The sequence below is a fragment of the Hyla sarda genome, chromosome 10, assembly GCF_029499605.1.
Source record: "Hyla sarda isolate aHylSar1 chromosome 10, aHylSar1.hap1, whole genome shotgun sequence".
NCBI classification, from domain to species: Eukaryota; Metazoa; Chordata; class Amphibia; order Anura; family Hylidae; genus Hyla; species Hyla sarda.
In genome coordinates, this window is record NC_079198.1 from 52,275,355 (window position 1) to 52,293,437 (window position 18,083).

At 39.5% G+C, this 18,083-nt stretch overlaps 1 protein-coding gene across 3 annotated transcripts in view; it reads left to right on the forward strand.

Moving 5' to 3' along the window:
* Nucleotides 1-18,083, forward strand: part of SHISA7 (shisa family member 7) — a 199,540-nt gene that overhangs the window by 167,118 nt on the left and 14,339 nt on the right. For all 3 annotated transcript variants that reach the window (XM_056541617.1, XM_056541616.1, XM_056541615.1), the window contains one exon: nucleotides 2,092-2,247. In XM_056541617.1, coding sequence (XP_056397592.1) covers nucleotides 2,092-2,247 — 156 coding nt within the window. The remainder of the gene's footprint in view (nucleotides 1-2,091; nucleotides 2,248-18,083) is intronic.

Below are 18,083 nucleotides of genomic sequence, written 5' to 3' on the forward strand. Positions count from 1 at the left end.
CCTAATATGCTGCCTGCTAGTGAAAACTGGCAGGCAGCATATAACTGCAATGCTTTGGAATACTAAGTATTCCAAAGCATTAAAAGTGTAAAAAATAAATAAATAAATAAAATAAAAGTGTAAAAATAAATAAAAATGTAATAAAAGTGTAAAAAAAAAATTAAAAATACATTTATTAAATGAATCTAATAAAAAAAAATGCATAATGTGTAGAATCGCATTGGCAGACATCCGCAGCATGTAATATTATACACATTATGCAGCAGCCACGGTAATGAGCTCCCTGCTGCGGCTGGGTAGCTTTGTGTGTCCACTCATAGCGGCGGATTTCCCGCCGGCAGTCATGAGCAGACACACTGAGCTACCCAGCCGCAGCAGTGATGGATATATTCGCCATGAGCGGGTGCTTATTCCCACAACATAGCGCATATATCCATCAGGAGCCTTAACTGTCACAGACAAATGCATTATACTGCCAGCCGACCAAGGACCAATCAGATAGGTCCCTGGTCCAGCCAATAACTTGTAGGGGTGCGGTATATAAATGGGGTCACTTGTGGGGGTGGGGGTACTGTTCTGCCGTGAAAGCCAAATGGCGCTCCTCTCCTTCTGAGTCCTACCACGCGGCCAAGGAACCATATATGGCCTAAGCGGGGGTATTTCCGAACATGGGACCAGCAGCTAAATAAAATATAGGGTGCATTTCTTTCAATATCAGAAGTGATGTACAAAAAATATGCCCCCCAAATGATGCAATTGTGAAAAATTGCTAATTTCGAATTTTTAACACTGACTTTGTAATAATTCCTGCCAAAAAACTATGGTGTTAAAATACTCACTGTACCCCCTAGCGAATACCTTGAGGGGTCTAGTTTTTAAAATGGGGTCATTTGGGGGGGTGTTCCTATGTTCTACTACCTTTTAATTTCTGCAAACCTTGCATAGCACATAAAAAAAGTTTCAAGTTAAATTGTTAGGCTTCCAACTAATTTAAAATGTTAATTAAAAACAAAAAAAAAGGCAAAATAAAGTAGTCATCTGAAAGTATAAGTTTCATAAACTATTTGGTCAGTAAGTATAAATATGTGCAACCTATTAGTGTTAAAATAGCAAAAAATCGTAATTTTTTGTAAAAATTTCATTTTTTGCATTGTAAAAAAAAAAAAACTACAAATGATATCAGCTTACTTTTACTATGTACATGAAGGACAACTTGTGACAAAAAAACAATGTCAGAATTATCGTGATTGGCAAAACATTACCAGAGTTATTCTCTAATAAAGACAGACATCCTCGATTTGAAAAAACAGGCCTGGTCTTTCAGGGGCATACAGGTTTATCCTGGTCTGCTTCTTTGTCCTCCACCCTCCATCAATGTGCAACTAGGAAGATAATTGGCATTTGGTATACAGTACTTACAATATGCTGCTATGTAAAAAAAAAATATATATATATCTATTTATTTATTTATTTATTTTTTATTTACTACATGTTTAGAAATACAGATTTTTTATTACTTTCTAAGCATCCCCTCCTTCCTGCTATACTTTATCCTACTTCTTGAGATTGATTGTACTCAACCTTTCTCCCCCATCAAAAAAGAACAAAAAACAAAGTAAGGAAACTGACATTTTGTTGCTAATCTTTATTGGTTAACAGTTATAACAACAGCTAAGTGTTTATGATTTATAAAAGAACTAACACTTAAAGCGTACCTGTCAGATCCCCAAAGTAATAAATAATAATATGTTACTCGGTACCTAATCCTTTCCTCCCTTTTTAGTGTGTCTGATTATGTAGCCTTGTCCATGAGTCATCTCTTGTCCATAACTCATGGACAAGTTGATGCTGCTGCAGGACTGGTTAGTAGTGGGATTTTCAGGAGCATTTTCTCTATTAAATATTCCAAAAAATGTAAACAACCATATTACAAAAGTTCTTTAGTTTTTATCAGTATCAACATATAAAACGTTTTTGGATCTGACAGTGCCATACAGAATGTATGTTTTTTTTAAATTATTATTATCCTTCTCTTCTAATTTCTGAACTGACACTTGCACTACTTAATTGCTTTATCTATTCTTTTTCTAGACTACCGGATTAACAATACTCAACTTCCAACTTCTTCCACAAAATATAATACCATGTCCTCCTCTCGGTCATTTCATAACCTCTCCCACCTACCACCTTCTTATGAATCTGCCATTAAATCTGACATCAGCAGGTATTCTTCACTCAAGAGACTGGGTATGTGTTTTAATAAACTATATTTAACTTTAGCATTTTAAGCATTCTTCCAATAAAGTGGTATTAATACTATTGCTTTAAAGGGGTTCTTTTGTTTTAAAGGGGTATCCAAAGGATAGGGCATAAGATGTCTGATCACGGAGGTCCCACTGCTGGGGGCCCCCGCGATCTCCCGCAGCACCCGGCTTTTGTTTAGAACGCCGGCCCCTCGTGCAGTCATGCCATGCCTCCTCCATTCATGTCTATGGGAGGGAGAATGTCGGCTGCAAGCGTTCTGAACAAAATGTTCCACACTGGAGTACCCCTTTAAGGTAAATATGTACACTGAACCATCAAACTAGCATATTTACTTTTTATTTTACATTTTGACTGATTGCTTGATAAATTTGCATTTTGTCAACAAAATAATAATTATTGCTCTGTCTGTGAGTGGGCCTTGCAAAGAGTGGTATTACTAAGAGAGTTAGAATTCTGAGAGTTTGAAAGCAGGAGTTTGAGATCGCTGTAAGTGTTACTTTACTTATACTGTAGAGACTTTAACTCAAGGACTACAGAGAATTAATTTGTAATATTTATTGTCTGTTGTTGGCGATTAATCTGTGAAATCCCCATAATTAGATGGCCTCCATGTTGGAACATGCAGTCAGGTGTGCATCCTGTTCAATGTATGCAATTCTTGAACAGCAGTTTGAGGGTGCATATTGTTGTGCAGGGTGTGTTGTTGATATTGTTGTTCATTTGGAAGCCCATATCCTGGATCTAGAGGAGCAACTGGCAACACTGAGATGCAGGGACAACATGGAGAGGAGTCTCCTGCTCACTGAGCAAGCACTCTCTGGTGTAGAGGTGGGGAAGATAGTGGGACGGAGGGGCAGGACAGTCAGGCAGTTAGCTGGGTTACAGTTAGAAAACGGGGTAGAGGGAAAAGTGTCAGGGAGGCTAGTCCTGAACTGGCACACCCCAACAAGTTTGCCCGGTTGGCAGATGAGGGGGATGCCATTCCAGAGCTAGCAGTACTGCAACAGGACTCTGCCTCTGACCGCCAGGGGGGGGGGGGGGGGGGTCTGCTCCACGTTTTTGCCATACTGTTTTCAATCCGTTTTTCTAAAGAAAATCGTATGGCAAAAAAACGGATGGAACAGTATGGAAAAAAGTAAACCATATGCGTTTTTAAACAGTATACTGTTTTTAAATGTGTATAAAGTTCCCTCAGTTTTTATAGAAAAAAAACCCATAAGTTTTTGAAAATTTTGTCCATTTTTAATGGGAGGGGTCTTGGGTGGGGACTTTAGGATTCAAATGCGCATGTGCAAAGTAAAAACGTATACGTTTTTCCCGTATGGAACCGTATACATGTGCGTTTCCCATTGACGTCCATGTTAAAAAAAAATATGTATGCGGTTGCAGTAAGGTTTTTAAACCGGAGATAAAATCGTGGTCAACCACGGTTTTGACTCCGGTTTAAAAACTGTACTGCAACCGCATACGTTTTTTTTAACATGGGCGTCAATGGGAAACGCACATGTATACGGTTCCATGCGGGAAAAACGTACACGTTTTTACTTTTGCACATGCGCATTTGAATACTAAAGTCCCCACCCAAGACCCCGCCCATTAAAAATGGACAACATTTTCTAAAACGTATGGTTTTTTTTTTCTATAAAAACTGACAGAACTGTATGCACTTTTTAAAACAGTATACTGTTTAAAAACGCATACGGTTTACTTTTTCCCATACTGTTCCATCCGTTTTTTCCCATACGGTTTTTGATAGAAAACGTATGCGGGAACCGTAGTTGAAAAACGTAGTGTGAACCTAGCCTTACAGGGACTGTTCCCCAGGACTGGCACATGGCAAATGTGGTGCCAATATTTAAAAAGGGGACAAAAGGTGACCCCGGAAATTATAAGCCTGTTAGTTTAACCTCTGTTGTATGTAAATAGTTTGAGGGTTTTCTAAGAGATGCTATTTTGGAATATTTTGATACAAATAAATGTATGACTCCATATCAGCAGGGCTTTATGAGGGATCGGTCCTGTCAAACTCACCTGATCAGCTCACCTGACCTTATGAGGAGGTGAGCTCCAGACTGGACCAGGGGCAATCGCTGGATGTCGTATATCTGGATTTTTCCAAAGCATTTCATACGGTTCCACATAAACGGTTGGTGCATAAAATGAGAAGGATGGGGCTGGGGGAGAATGTGTGTAAGTGGGTAAGTAACTGGCTCAGTGATAGGAAACAGAGGGTGGTTATTAATGGTACTTATTCTGATTGGGTGACTGTAACTAGTGGGCTACCACAGGGGTATTGTATTGGGTCCTGTCCTATTTAATATATTCATTAATGGATCTGGATAGGTTGGAGGCTTGGGCTGGGAAGTGGCAGATGAGGTTCAACACTGATAAATTTAAGGTAATGCACATGGGGAGGAAAAATCCGGCCTGGTATTATGTATTAAATGGGAGAACACTTGGGACTACTGACATAGAAAAGGACTTAGGAGTTTTAGTTAACAGTAAATTTATCTGTAGTGACCAGTGTCGGGCAGTTGCTGCCAAGGCAAATAAAATCATGGGGTGCATCAATAGGGGCATAGATGCCCATGACAAGGAAGTAATTCTACAACTATACAAATCGCTAGTCAGACCACACACAGAATACTGTGTACAGTACTGGGCACCATTGTACAAGAAAGATACAGTGGAGCTGGAGAGGGCTCAAAGAGGGGCAACCAGGGTAATACGGGGAATGGGAGGACTACAGTATCCAGAAAGATTATCAGAATTAGGGTTATTTAGTTTAGAAAAAAGAAGGCTTAGGGGAGACTTAATAACTGTGTATAAATATATCAGGGGACAGTACAGAGATATTTCCCTTGATCTATTTATACCCAGGACTGTATCTATAACAAGGGGGCATCCTCTACGTTTAGAGGAAAGAAGGTTTCTACACCAGCACAGACGGGGGTTCTTTACTTTAAGAGCAGTGAGACTGTGGAATTCTCTCCCGGAGGAGGTGGTCATGGGGAACTCTGTAAAAGAATTTCAAAGAGGTCTGGATGCATTATTTGTTAGTAAGAACATTGCTGGTTATGTATATTAGAATTATAGGGATCCAGGGATTTATTCTGACTGCCAATATTTGGAGTTGGGAAGGAATTTTTTACCTCTAGTATGAGTTTTTTTTGCCATCCTCTGGATTAACTCAGTAGGGACTTATTAGGGATATAGGTTGAATGTGATGGACTCTGGTCTTTTTTCAACCTTATGAACTATGTTACTATGTTACTAATATTAAAAGCGTAAAGGCTTTTGCAAAAAACAACATGCATGCAACATTTTTACAATATCTTTCTTTTTATTAATCCCTTAACGACGCAGGACGTATATTTACGTCGTGCGCCGGCTCCCGCGATATGAAGCGGGATCGCGCCGCGATCCCGCATCATATCGCGTCGGTCCCCGCGCTAATCAACGGCCGGGACCCGCGGCAAATACCACACATCGCCGATCGCGGCGATGTGCGGTATTAACCCGTTAGAAGCGGCGGTCAAAGCTGACCGCCGCTTCTAAAGTGAAACTGAAAGTATCCCGGCTGCTCAGTCGGGCTGTTCGGGACCGCCGCGGTGAAATCGCGGCGTCCCGAACAGCTGATCGGACACCGGGAGGGCTCTTACCTGCCTCCTCGGTGTCCGATCGACGAATGACTGCTCCGTGCCTGAGATCCAGGCAGGAGCAGTCAAGCGCCGATAATGCTGATCACAGGCGTGTTAATACACGCCAGTGATCAGCAGAGGAGATCAGTGTGTGCAGTGTTATAGGTCCCTATGGGACCTATAACACTGCAAAAAAAAAGTAAAAGAAAAGTGTTAATAAAGGTCATTTAACCCCTTCCCTAATAAAAGTTTGAATCACCCCTCTTTTCCCATGAAAAAATAAAACAGTGTAAAAAAATAAATAAATAAACATATGTGGTATCGCCGCTTGCATAAATGTCCGAACTATAAAAATATATCATTAATTAAGCCGTACGGTCAATAGCGTACGCGCAAAAAAATTCCAAAGTCCAAAAAAGCGTATTTTGGTCACTTTTTATAACATTAAAAAATGAATAAAAAGTGATCAAAAAGTCCGATCAAAACAAGAATCATACCGATAAAAACTTCAGATCACGGCGCAAAAAATGAGTCCTCATACCGCCCCGTACGTGGAAAAATAAAAAAGTTATAGGGGTCAGAAGATGACATTTTTAAACGTATAAATTTTCCTGCATGTAGTTATGATTTTTTCCAGAAGTGCGACAAAATCAAACCTATATAAGTAGGGTATCATTTTAACCGTATGGACCTACAGAATAAAGATAAGGCATAATTTTTACCGAAATATGCACTGCGTAGAAACGGAAGCCCCCAAAATTTACAAAATGGCGTTTTTTTTCCGATTTTGTCGCACAATGATTTTTTTTTCCGTTTCGCCGTGCATTTTTGGGTAAAATGACTAATGTCACTGCAAAGTAGAATTGGCGACGCAAAAAATAAGCCATAATATGGATTTTTAGGTGGAAAATTGAAAGGGTTATGATAAGGAGGTAAGGAGGAAAAAAACGAAAGTGCAAAAATGGAAAAATCCTGAGTCCTTAAGGGGTTAAACAAAAGAGATAATTATAGTAATACATCAATCAAACCACCTAACTTTCCCATCTCCTTCCCTCAATTGTTTTACATCTGTGCATTTGGCTAGGGTCCTAACTCCATAATCAACACCACACCCACCTTTTGCCCATAGAAAATAAAAAAAGAGAGAAGCAGAAAAAAAAAATAGAAAAAATAAATAAATTAAAAAAAGGGTAAAATAACCATAATCGTTCTCTCTTCCACATCCATCCTCATTGTTATAAATGGCCTGTTGTGGCACCAATAATCCTGATACCTCTTCCAATAGTATCATAATATTTCTTTCTGTGCAACTCCCCACTTTTTATTAGATTTTTCTTAACCATGCTTTCAACACTTCTTCTCTGGAAATTCCCCATCTTGCCCAAGAGATCTGATACCTTCTACCAGCATCCATCTCTCCAACTATCCCATGATCAAACCAGGATGTATATACAGGGTGGGCCATTTATATGGATACACCTTAATAAAATGGGAATGGTTGGTGATATTAACTTCCTGTTTGTGGCACATTAGTTTATGTGAGGGGGGGAACTTTTCAAAATGGGTGGTGACCAGGCTTCGAGTATCCTTAGTTTCAGGTGCTGCACATCTCGTATCTTCACAGAATAGACAATTGCCTTCAGATGACCCCAAAGATAAAAGTGTAAGGGGGTCAGATCAGGAGACCTTGGGGGCCATTCAACAAGCCCACGAGGACCAATCCACTTTCCAGGAAACTGTTCACCTAGAAATGTTCGGACCTGACACCCATAATGTGGTGGTGCAGCATCCTGCTGGAAAAACTCAGGGAACGTGCCAGCTTCAGTGCATAAAGAGGGAAATGCATCATCATGTAGACCACTGGATATGTGAAATTGCTACATGATGATGTGTTTCCCTCTTTATGCACTGAAGCTGGCACGTTCCCTCGAGCAGATCAGAGCAGAAGATGACAGATAACACTGATCAATGCTATGCCCTATCATCTTTAGGACGCAGGGCGTACCTGTACGCCCTGCGCCCGATCCCGATGATTAAAACGGGGTCACGCTGGGTCAGTCCCGGCTGCTATTGATCAATAGCAGCCGGGACCCTGGGCTAATAGAGCGCGGCACAGATTGTTGTGCCACACGCTATTAACCCTTCAGACGTGGCGATCAAAGTTGCCGAAAACGAAAGTAAAAGCTTACAAAAGCTCAGTTGGGCTGATCGGGACGATCGCGATAAATTCGCGATGTCGCAATCAGCTAGGACACGAGCGGAGGCCCTCTTACCTTGCTCTGTCGCGTACAATCGGCGTTTGATTGCTCCAAGCCTGAGCTACAGGCTTGAGCAATCAACCCCCTATTACGCTGATCCATGCAAAGCTATGGCTTTGCAGGGATCAGGGTAAAAGATCAGTGTGTGTAGTGTTATAGCCCCCTATGGGAGCTATAACACTGCAAAAAAAAAGTGAAAAAAAAGTTAATAAAGGTCATTTAACCCGTACCTAATAAAAGTTTGAATCACCCCCCTTTTCCCATAAAAAAAAAAACTGTGTAAATAAAAATAAACATGTGTTATCGCCGCGTGCGTAAATGTCCGAACTATAAAAATATATCGTTAACCCTTTCCCGACCCATGACATACATGTACGTCATGGGTCGGCTCCCATTCTATAACGCGTCATAGCAGGTCGGGCCGGGCACGGGACCCGTGGCCAAAAGCTATTAACTCTTTAGACACGGCGTTCAAAGTTGAATGACGCGTCTAAAGTGAAAGTAAACTAATGCCGGTTAGCTTAGTGGCAATGAAATCGTGCCATCCCGAACAGCTTACAGGACAGCCGGAGGGTCCCTACCTGCCTCCATGCTGTCCAATCGCCGAATGACTGCTCAGTGCCTGAGATCCAGGCATGAGCAGTCAAGCGGCAGAATCATTGATCAATGGTTTCCTATGAGAAACCATTAAACAATGTAAAAGATCAGTGTGTGCAGTGTTATAGCCCCCTATGGGAGCTATAACATTGCAAAAAAAAAGTGGAAAAAAAAGGGAATAAAGATAATTTAACCCCTTCCCTAATGAAAGTTTGAATCACCCCCCTTTTCCCATAAAAAAAAAACTGTGTAAATAAAAATAAACATATGTGGTATCTCCGTGTGTGGAAATGTCCTAATTATAAAAATACATAGTTAATTAAACCGCACGGTCAATGGCGCATGAGTAAGAAAATTCCAAAGTCCAAAATAGCGTATTTTTGGTCACTTTTTATATCATGAAAAAATTTATAAAAAGCGATCAAAAACTCCGATCATTACAAAAATGGTACCGCTAAAAACTTCAGATCGCGGCGAAAAAAATGAGCCCTCATACTGCCCCATACACGCAAAAAAAAAAAGTTATAGGGGTCAGAACATGACAATTTTAAACGTATAAATTTTCCTGCATGTAGTTATGATTTTTTCCAGAAGTACGACAAAATCATAAGTAGGGTATCATTTTAATCATATGAACCTACAGAATAAAGATAAGGTTTCATTTTTACCAAAAAATGTACTGTGTCAAAACGGAAGCCTGTGTTTTTTCTTTAATTTTGTCGCACAATGGTGTTTCTTTTCCGTTTCCCTGTAGATTTTTGGCTAAAATTACTGAAGTCATTACAAAGTAGAATTGGTGGCACAAAAAATAAGCCCTCATATGAATTTTTAGGTACAAAATTGAAAGAGTTGAGGTATTTTAAAGGTAAGGAGGAAAAAACGAAAGTGCAAAAACGGAAAACCCCCGGGTCATGAAGGGGTTAATTAAACCGCACGGTCATTGGCATACGTGCAAAATAATTCCAAAGTCCAAACTAGCGTATTTTTGGTCACTTTTTATCTCGTAAAAAAAAAATGAATAAAAAGCGATAAAAAAGACCGATCAATGCAAAAATGGTACCGATAAAAACTTCAGAACACGGCGCAAAAAGCCCTCATATCGGCCCGTACACAGAAAAATTAAGTTATAGGGATCAGAAGATGACAATTTTAAACATATTAATTTTCCTGCATGTAGTTATGATTTTTTTCAGAAGTACAACAAAATCAAACCTATATACCGTATATTCTCGAGTATAAGCGGACCCGAATATAAGCCGAGGCCCATAATTTCACCCCGAAATCCCAGGAAAAGTTATTGACTCGAGTATAAGCCTAGGGTGGGAAATAAATAATCCCCCCCCTGTCATCATCCAGACCCCCGTCATTAACACCCTCATCATCATCCCCCCTTCATCATCACCGCCTGTCATCATCCCCACCCCCCTTCATCATCCCCTTGTCATCATCCCCTTGTCATCATCCCACCCCCCCTTCATCATCCCCTTGTCATCATTCCACACACCCCCCCCTTCATCATCCCCTTGTCATAATCCCACACTCCCCCCCCCCTTCATCATCCCCTTGTCATCATCACCACATGTCATCATCATCACCGCTTGTCAATGTCTGATACAGTGGTCTTCAACCTGCGGACCTTCAGATGTTTCAAAACTACAACTCCCAGCAAGCCCGGGCAGCCATCGGCTGTCCGGGCTTGCTGGGAGTTGTAGTTTTGAAACCTCTGGAGGTCCGCAGGTTGAAGACCACTGCGGCCTTCGACATCATCCAGCCCCCTCTCACCCCCTTTAGTTCTGTACTCACCTCAGCTCGGCGCTGGTCCGGTGCTGCAGGACTGTCCGGTGGGGAGGTCGTCCGGTGGGATAGTGGTTCTGGGCTGCCATATTCACCGGGGAGGCCTCTTCTCCGCGCTTCGGGCCCAGAATAGAGGCGTTGCCTTGACGATGACGCAGAGGGACGTTGGTAATGAACGTACCTCTGCGTCGTCGTCAAGGCAACGTGACTATTCCGGGGCCGGGTCCGAAGCGCGGAGAAGAGGCCTCCCCGGTGAAGATGGCGCTCGGAACCACTATTAATTTTTTTATTTTTTTCGCCGTGGATTTTTTTTTTTTGTAAAATGACTAATGTCACTGCAAAGTAGAATTGGTGGCACAAAAAATAAGCCATCATGTGGAATTTTATGTGCTAGCGCTATGATTTTTAGAAGGTGATGAGGATAAAAGGAAAATGCAAAAACTGGAAAATGCTGAGTCCTTAACCCCTTAAGGACCTGGGCTTTTTCCGTTTTTTCATTTTCAATTTTTCCTCCTTAACTTAAAAAATCATAACTCTTTAAAATTTTCACCTAAAATTCTATATGATGGCTTATTTTTTGCGTCACTAATTCTACTTTGTAATGACATTAGTCATTTTACCCAAAAATCTACGGTAAAACGGGAAAAAAAAATCTATGTGCGACAAAATTTATGAAAAAACACTATTTTGTAAGTTTTGGGGGCTTCCGTTTTTACGCAGTACATTTTTTGGCAAAAATGATACATTATCTTTATTCTGTAGGTCCATACGGTTAAAATGATACCCTACTTGTATAGGTTTGATTTTGTATCACTTCATAAAAAAATCATGAATACATGCAGGAAAATTTATACGTTTAAAATTGTCATATTCTGACCCCTATAACTTTTTTATTTTTCTGTGTTCAGGGCGCTAAGAGGGCTCATGTTTTGCCCCGTGATCTGAAGTTTTTATCGGTACCATTTTTGTTCTGATCAGACTTTTTGATCACTTTTTATTAACTTTTTTGTGATATAAAAAGTGATCAAAAATGCGCTATTTTGGATTTTGGAATTTTTTTGCGCGTACGCCATTGAACATGCGGTTTAAAAAGCAGTATATTTTTATAATTCGGACATTTCCGCACGTGGCGATACCACATATGTTTATTTTTATTTACACAGTTTTTTTTTTATTCTTGGAAATGCCGGGTGATTCAAACTTTTATTAGGGGAAGGGATAATTGAAAGGGTTAATGATTTTTTTGCACTTTTCTTATGCAATATTATAGCTCCCATAAAGGGCTATAACATTGCATTAACTGATCTTTTACACTGATTGATCCATCTCCATAGGAATGGATCAGTGTTTTCGGCGATTGAATGCTCAAGCCTTGATCTCAGGCTTGAAGCATTCAATCGGTGATCGGACTGCAGGAAGGAAGGTAAGAGACCTTCTTCCTGTAGTACAGCTGTTCGGGGTGCCGCGATTATACAGCGGCGATCCCGAACAGCTCCCTCAGCTAACCGGCAACTTTCACTTTCATTTTTAGCCGCACGGGTCAATAGCGCGGCACCGCAATCATTGCCGCGCGCTATTAGAGGCGGGTCCCGGCTTCATTATGACGCCGGGCCCGCCGCGATATGATGTGGGGTCACCGTGTGACCCCGCGTTATATCGCAGGACCGGGACACAGGACGTACCCATACGTCCTGGGTCCTTAAGAGGTTAAGGGGCTATGCATAGCACTGATCAGTATTAGCAATCAAGTGATTGCTATAAATAGTCCCCTATGGGAACTATTAAAGTGTAAAAATAAAAGTAAAAAAAAAGTATAAAAAAAAGTTTTAAAAAAAATCCCCTCCCCCCCAATAAAAATCTAAATTGTCTCTTTTTCCCATTTTACCCCCAAAAAGTGTAAAAAATAAATAAATGAATAAACCTATTTGGTATCACCGTGTGCGAAAATATCCAAACTATTAAAACATAATGTTAATTATCCTGTAAGGTGAATGGCGTGAATGTTAAAAAAAAAAAAAAATCCTAAATTGCTATTTTTTTGTAACATTTTATTCCCCCAAAAATTTATAAAAAATTTATTAAAAGTTTTATATATGCAAATGTGTTATCAATAAAAAGTACATATCACTGCACAAAAAAATTAGCCCTCATTCTGTCTCTTATATGCAAAAATTAAAAAGTTATAGGTCAGCAAAACAGAGGGATTTTAAACGCACTTATTTGCTTAAAAAGATTTTTTTAAGTGGTACAATAATAGAAAAGTATTTAATCATGGGTATCATTTTAATTGTATTGACCCACAAAATAAAGAAAGTATGCCATTTTTACCATAAATTGTACAGCGTGAAAACAAAATGTTCCAAAATTTGCGAAATTGTGGTTTTCTTTTCAATTTCCCCCCACAAATAGTATTTTTTTTTTGTTGTGCCCTACATTTTATGGTAAAATGAGTGATGGCATTTCAAAAGAAAACTGGCTGCACAAAAAAAAAAAAAAAGCTCACGTACTCATCTGTGGATGAAAATATAAAAGAGTTATGATTTTTAGAAGGCAAGGAGGAAAAAACGAAAATGTAAAAATAACATTTGCTGAGTCCTTAAGGCCAAATTGGGAGAGTCCTTAAAGGGGTACTCTTTACATCAACTGGTGCCAGAAAGTTAAACAGATTTGTAAATTACTTCAATTAAAAAAATCTTAATCCTTCCAGTATTTCTTAGCTGCTGAGTACTACAGAGGAAATTTTTTTCTTTTTGACATCTCTGTCCATTTTAAGAACTGTCCAGAGTAGGAGAAAATCCCCATAGAAAACATATGCTGCTCTGGACAGTTCCTAAAATGGACAGAGATTTCAGCAGAGAGCACTGTGCTCATGATGTCAGCAGAGAGCACTGTGTTCCAAAAAGAAAATAATTTCCTCTGTAGTATTCAGCAGCTAACAAGTACTGGATTTTTTAATAGAAGTGATTTACAAATCTGTTTAATTTTCTGGCGCCAGTTGATAAAAAAAAGGTTTTCAACCGGAGTACCCCTTTAAGGGATTAAAGCCCATCAATGATTCAGTAAAATATAAAGTTCTCTTTCCGTCCCAAAGAATACCCAACAGAAAAAACAGCAGACTATTACCACCATACTAAAGAAATATTGAAGAGAGGAAAAGGAAGAAGAGGAAAAGGAGACAAAAAAGAAAACAGGGTTTATTAAACATATTCCCTAACTCTTCTGCCTCATTCCTTTCTTTCCTCCTTCAAGAAAGCCATAATTTAAAGTTTGAATCGATCTGTGTCTTCTTCCATCCTCCATCAAAAATGTATGCAGCGCAACTGTGACCAAGAATATGCTTAGTGAAGCTGCACACACCACGCACTAGGGCTTCACAAGCATATTCTAGGCATACATTAGGCTGCTTTATACTTCAACTGTAAGACGTAGGCAGAAAGAGGTGGTGTGGCCCAGTGCAGAGAGGACCCCAGGCTCCGCCTCCCCGACTGTCAGCCTGACTCCCAAGGTAATTATAAAACATGATTATGTAAGTATAAAGCAGCCTAATCTATATAAATATATATATATATATATATATATATATATATATATATATATATATATATCTCAATGTGTGTGTGTGTGTGTATGTGTGTATGTATGTATGTATGTGTGTATGTTCCAGCATCACGTCCAAACGGCTAAAGATATTAACATGAAACTTGGCACACGTTACTTATATGTCTACAACAAACATAAGATTGGTGATTTAACCCTTACTCACCCCGATTTGCCAGGGGCGGGGTTTTTGTTAAAAGTACCATACAAGTCAATGGGAAATATATGTTACTGCATAACTTCCAGACGGCTTGAGATATTTCGATAATACTTGGTCACATATTACTTATATGTCCACTTAAAATATAGAATAGTTAATTTAACCCTTAACTACCCCCATTTGTGAGGGTCGGGGTTTTTGTTTAAAGTCCCATGCAAATCAATGGGAAATGTATGTTCCCACATAACTTCCATACGGCTGGGCATATTTTAATACCTGGTACACATATTACGGTTCGGGATGGGAGGTCAGGATAGGAGGTCGAGATAGGAGGACGGGATAGAAAGGGATAGCCAACCATTTTTCAATAAGCTTATCCTATCCACCATACCTTATGGTCAATCTAAACAAATTTTTTTTACTTGACTTTAATCTTTTTTTTTTTTTGAATAAAGGATGTTTATTTACACATATCCTCAAGAAACCTTGAAACCCTTCATCAAGAATCTTTAACCCCTTAAGGACTCAGCCCATTTTGGCCTTAAGGACAATTTAATTTTTACGTTTTCATTTTTTCCTCCTCGCCTTCTAAAAAATAACTCTTTTATATTTTCATCCACAGACTAGTATGAGGGCTTGTTTTTCGCGCGACCAGTTGTCCTTTGTAATGACATAACTCATTATATCATAAAATGTATGGCGCAACCAAAAAACACTATTTTTGTGGGGAAATTAAAACGAAAAACGCAATTTTGCTAATTTTGGAAAGTTTCGTTTTCACGCCGTACAATTTATGGTAAAAATGACATGTGTTCTTTATTCTGAGGGTCAATACGATTAAAATGATACCCATTATTACATACTTTTCTATTATTGTTGAGCTTAAAAAAAATCACAAACTTTTTAACCAAATTAGTATGTTTATAATCCCTTTATTTTGATGACCTCTAACTTTTTTATTTTTCCGTACAAGCGGCGGTATGGGGGCTCATTTTTTGCGCCATGATCTGTACTTTTTTTTGATACTACATTTGCATATAAAAACTTTTAATACATTTTTTATATATTTTTTTTAATAAAATGTATTAAAAAAGTAGGAATTTTGGACTTTTTTTTTTCGTTCACGCCGTTCACCGTACGGGATCATTAACATTTTATTTTAATAGTTCGGACATTTACGCATGCGGCGATACCAAATATGTCTATAAAAAAAATGTTTACGCTTTTTGGGGGTAAAATAGGAAAAAACGGACGTTTTACTTTTTTATTGGGGGAGGGGATTTTTCACTTTTTTTTAACTTTTACTTTTACATTTTTTTACATTTTTTTTACACTTGAATAGTCCCCATAGGGGACTATTCATAGCAATACCATGATTGCTAATACTGATCTGTTCTATGTATAGGACATAGAACAGATCAGTGTTTTCGGTGATCTTCTGCTCTGGTCTGCTCGATCACAGACCAAAGCAGGAGACGCCGGGAGCCGAACAGAGGCAGGAGAGGGGACCTCCGTGCGGCGTTCTGAATGATCGGATCCCCGCAGCAGCGCTGCGGGCGATCCGATCATTCATTCAAATCGCGCACTGCCGCAGATGCCGGGATCTGTATTGATCCCGGCACCTGAGGGGTTAATGGCGGACGCCCGCGAGATCGCGGGCGTCGGCCATTGCCGGCGGGTCCCTGGCTGCGATCAGCAGCCGGGATCAGCCGCGCATGACACGGGCATCGCTCCGATGCCCGCGGTTATGCACAGGACGTAAATGTACGTCCTGGTGCGTTAAGTACCACCGCACCAGGACGTACATTTACGTCCTGCGTCCTTAAGGGGTTAATTTCTCATGGGTAAACTGTCTATCAAGAGGCACGAAAGTTGTTTTAGCTCAGTTTATGCTTAACCTACAAAATTCCTCTATCATTCCAATTATCTGGCCCAACACCTGCCTTATATTAGAGATATATAACAATATCTTGTCTGTAAATGAGACTCTGTCCTCTCTCTCCCAACATTCTAACCCCACACCTCTTCCATCTTCCTAATCCTAATATGTGGGAACAGGTCCTGCTTCACCCCCCAAAATGCCTTTCAAACAGCATCAATTCTTTTAGGTACACTTGCATACTTTTTGTCAAGTTACTTGGCAGATCTTCTGTGGATATAGGCTTGCTCAAATTCTTTTGTCTCTTCATGTAATCCTAGACAGACTTATTGATGTTGAGATCAGGGGTCCAGATCATCACTTCAAGGACTCCTTGCTCATCTTTACACTAAAGATAGTTCTTAATGATATTGACTGTATGTTTTGGATGGTTGTCCAGTAGCAGAATAAATTAGCATGATGATAAGTATCTGCCTGTATTTCTCAGCATTGAAAAGACCATGGACCTTTACCAAATCCCCAACGTTATGTGCTAAAATGTAGCTCCGAACTTGAACCTCCATCAAATTGCCTTCTCTTACAGCCACATATTTACTGCTCAGTCTAGAGCAATTGGACATCTTCCAGTTTTGAAGGGAGGCAAGCATCATGTGTCTTTCATTTGTTGCAATAAGTTTCCTTGAGGGACCACTGAATCTACAGTCACCAATGTTACTCATGTATTGTGGTTCTTAAAAAGGGTTTACACAGCACATCTTGAAACCTCTGTCTGCTTTGTAATCATTGCTTGTGAGAGTCCTAGCTGATGCAGTACAGCTACTTCTTGTTTTGTTGCTGTGCTTATTCTTGCTATGGTGTATGACCTGTGACATGCAACTGTCTTTCCTAACCTCACCTCTGTAGAAGAGTTTGGCTGTTCCTCACCCATTTTTAAGCCTCCTACACTGCGGTTCTCGTTTCATGTAAAGACTGTGTTTCAACTTATATATGGAAATTATGATCATTATTACCTGTTTGGTATAGTTGGCTACTCGTACACCTGACTATAATCCTAGAAATCCTAGAGTTTGTGCAAGTGTAACTAGAATTGATGTTGTTTTGAAGGCAAAGGGTGCTAACACCAAATATTGATTTGATTTAATTTAATTTAGATTTCTCTTTTGTTCATACACTTTGTTACAGTTTAATTGATAACACAACATAGCTCCATTGGTGTGTTTATTCTTTTTCTATGATGTAGTTATTTCTGATAACAACTTTACTAGGGTCTGTCCTATTGGTGTATTGTCTGTATAAAAGGTAGAGCATTATGTGTGTGCGCTATATGACAGCTGCAAGTAATGCAACAATTACATGAGATAGAATGGTCATAGGAGGTCAGAATGCATACAGAGCCTTGTTTGTGTGTATCATATTGCCATTTTTCCTCTCATCAAACTTACCACTCCATGCTGATGCCCCCCCCCCTTCCTTGAGTCAGACTACACAGCAAAGATTGAAAAAAATTGTTTAGACAGAACCCTTAAGGACTTCATCCAGGTTGTCCTGCCAGGCAGCTTTTAACCTACACTGCTAACATCCATTGTATATTTACAGCACTGGTACTTGGTAATTAACACTAAATGTGTTAAGGTGTGAGGATTTCCCTCTATACCATCTGCAGTGGGTATCAGCTGTATATTATTGCTGACAGTCTGCTATAACAACCAGTATGTGTGATAACTCTAATCCTGATGCTATGTTCAATAGTGATTGCAGTCTTTAAGCAGTTATACACAGTAATGCCTTTTGCCCATTATAAAATGCTTTATTGTGTAAAAAATATATAAATGATAAATATACACATTTGATATTACCACAACCACAGTCAACTGTACTATCAAACTGACTCG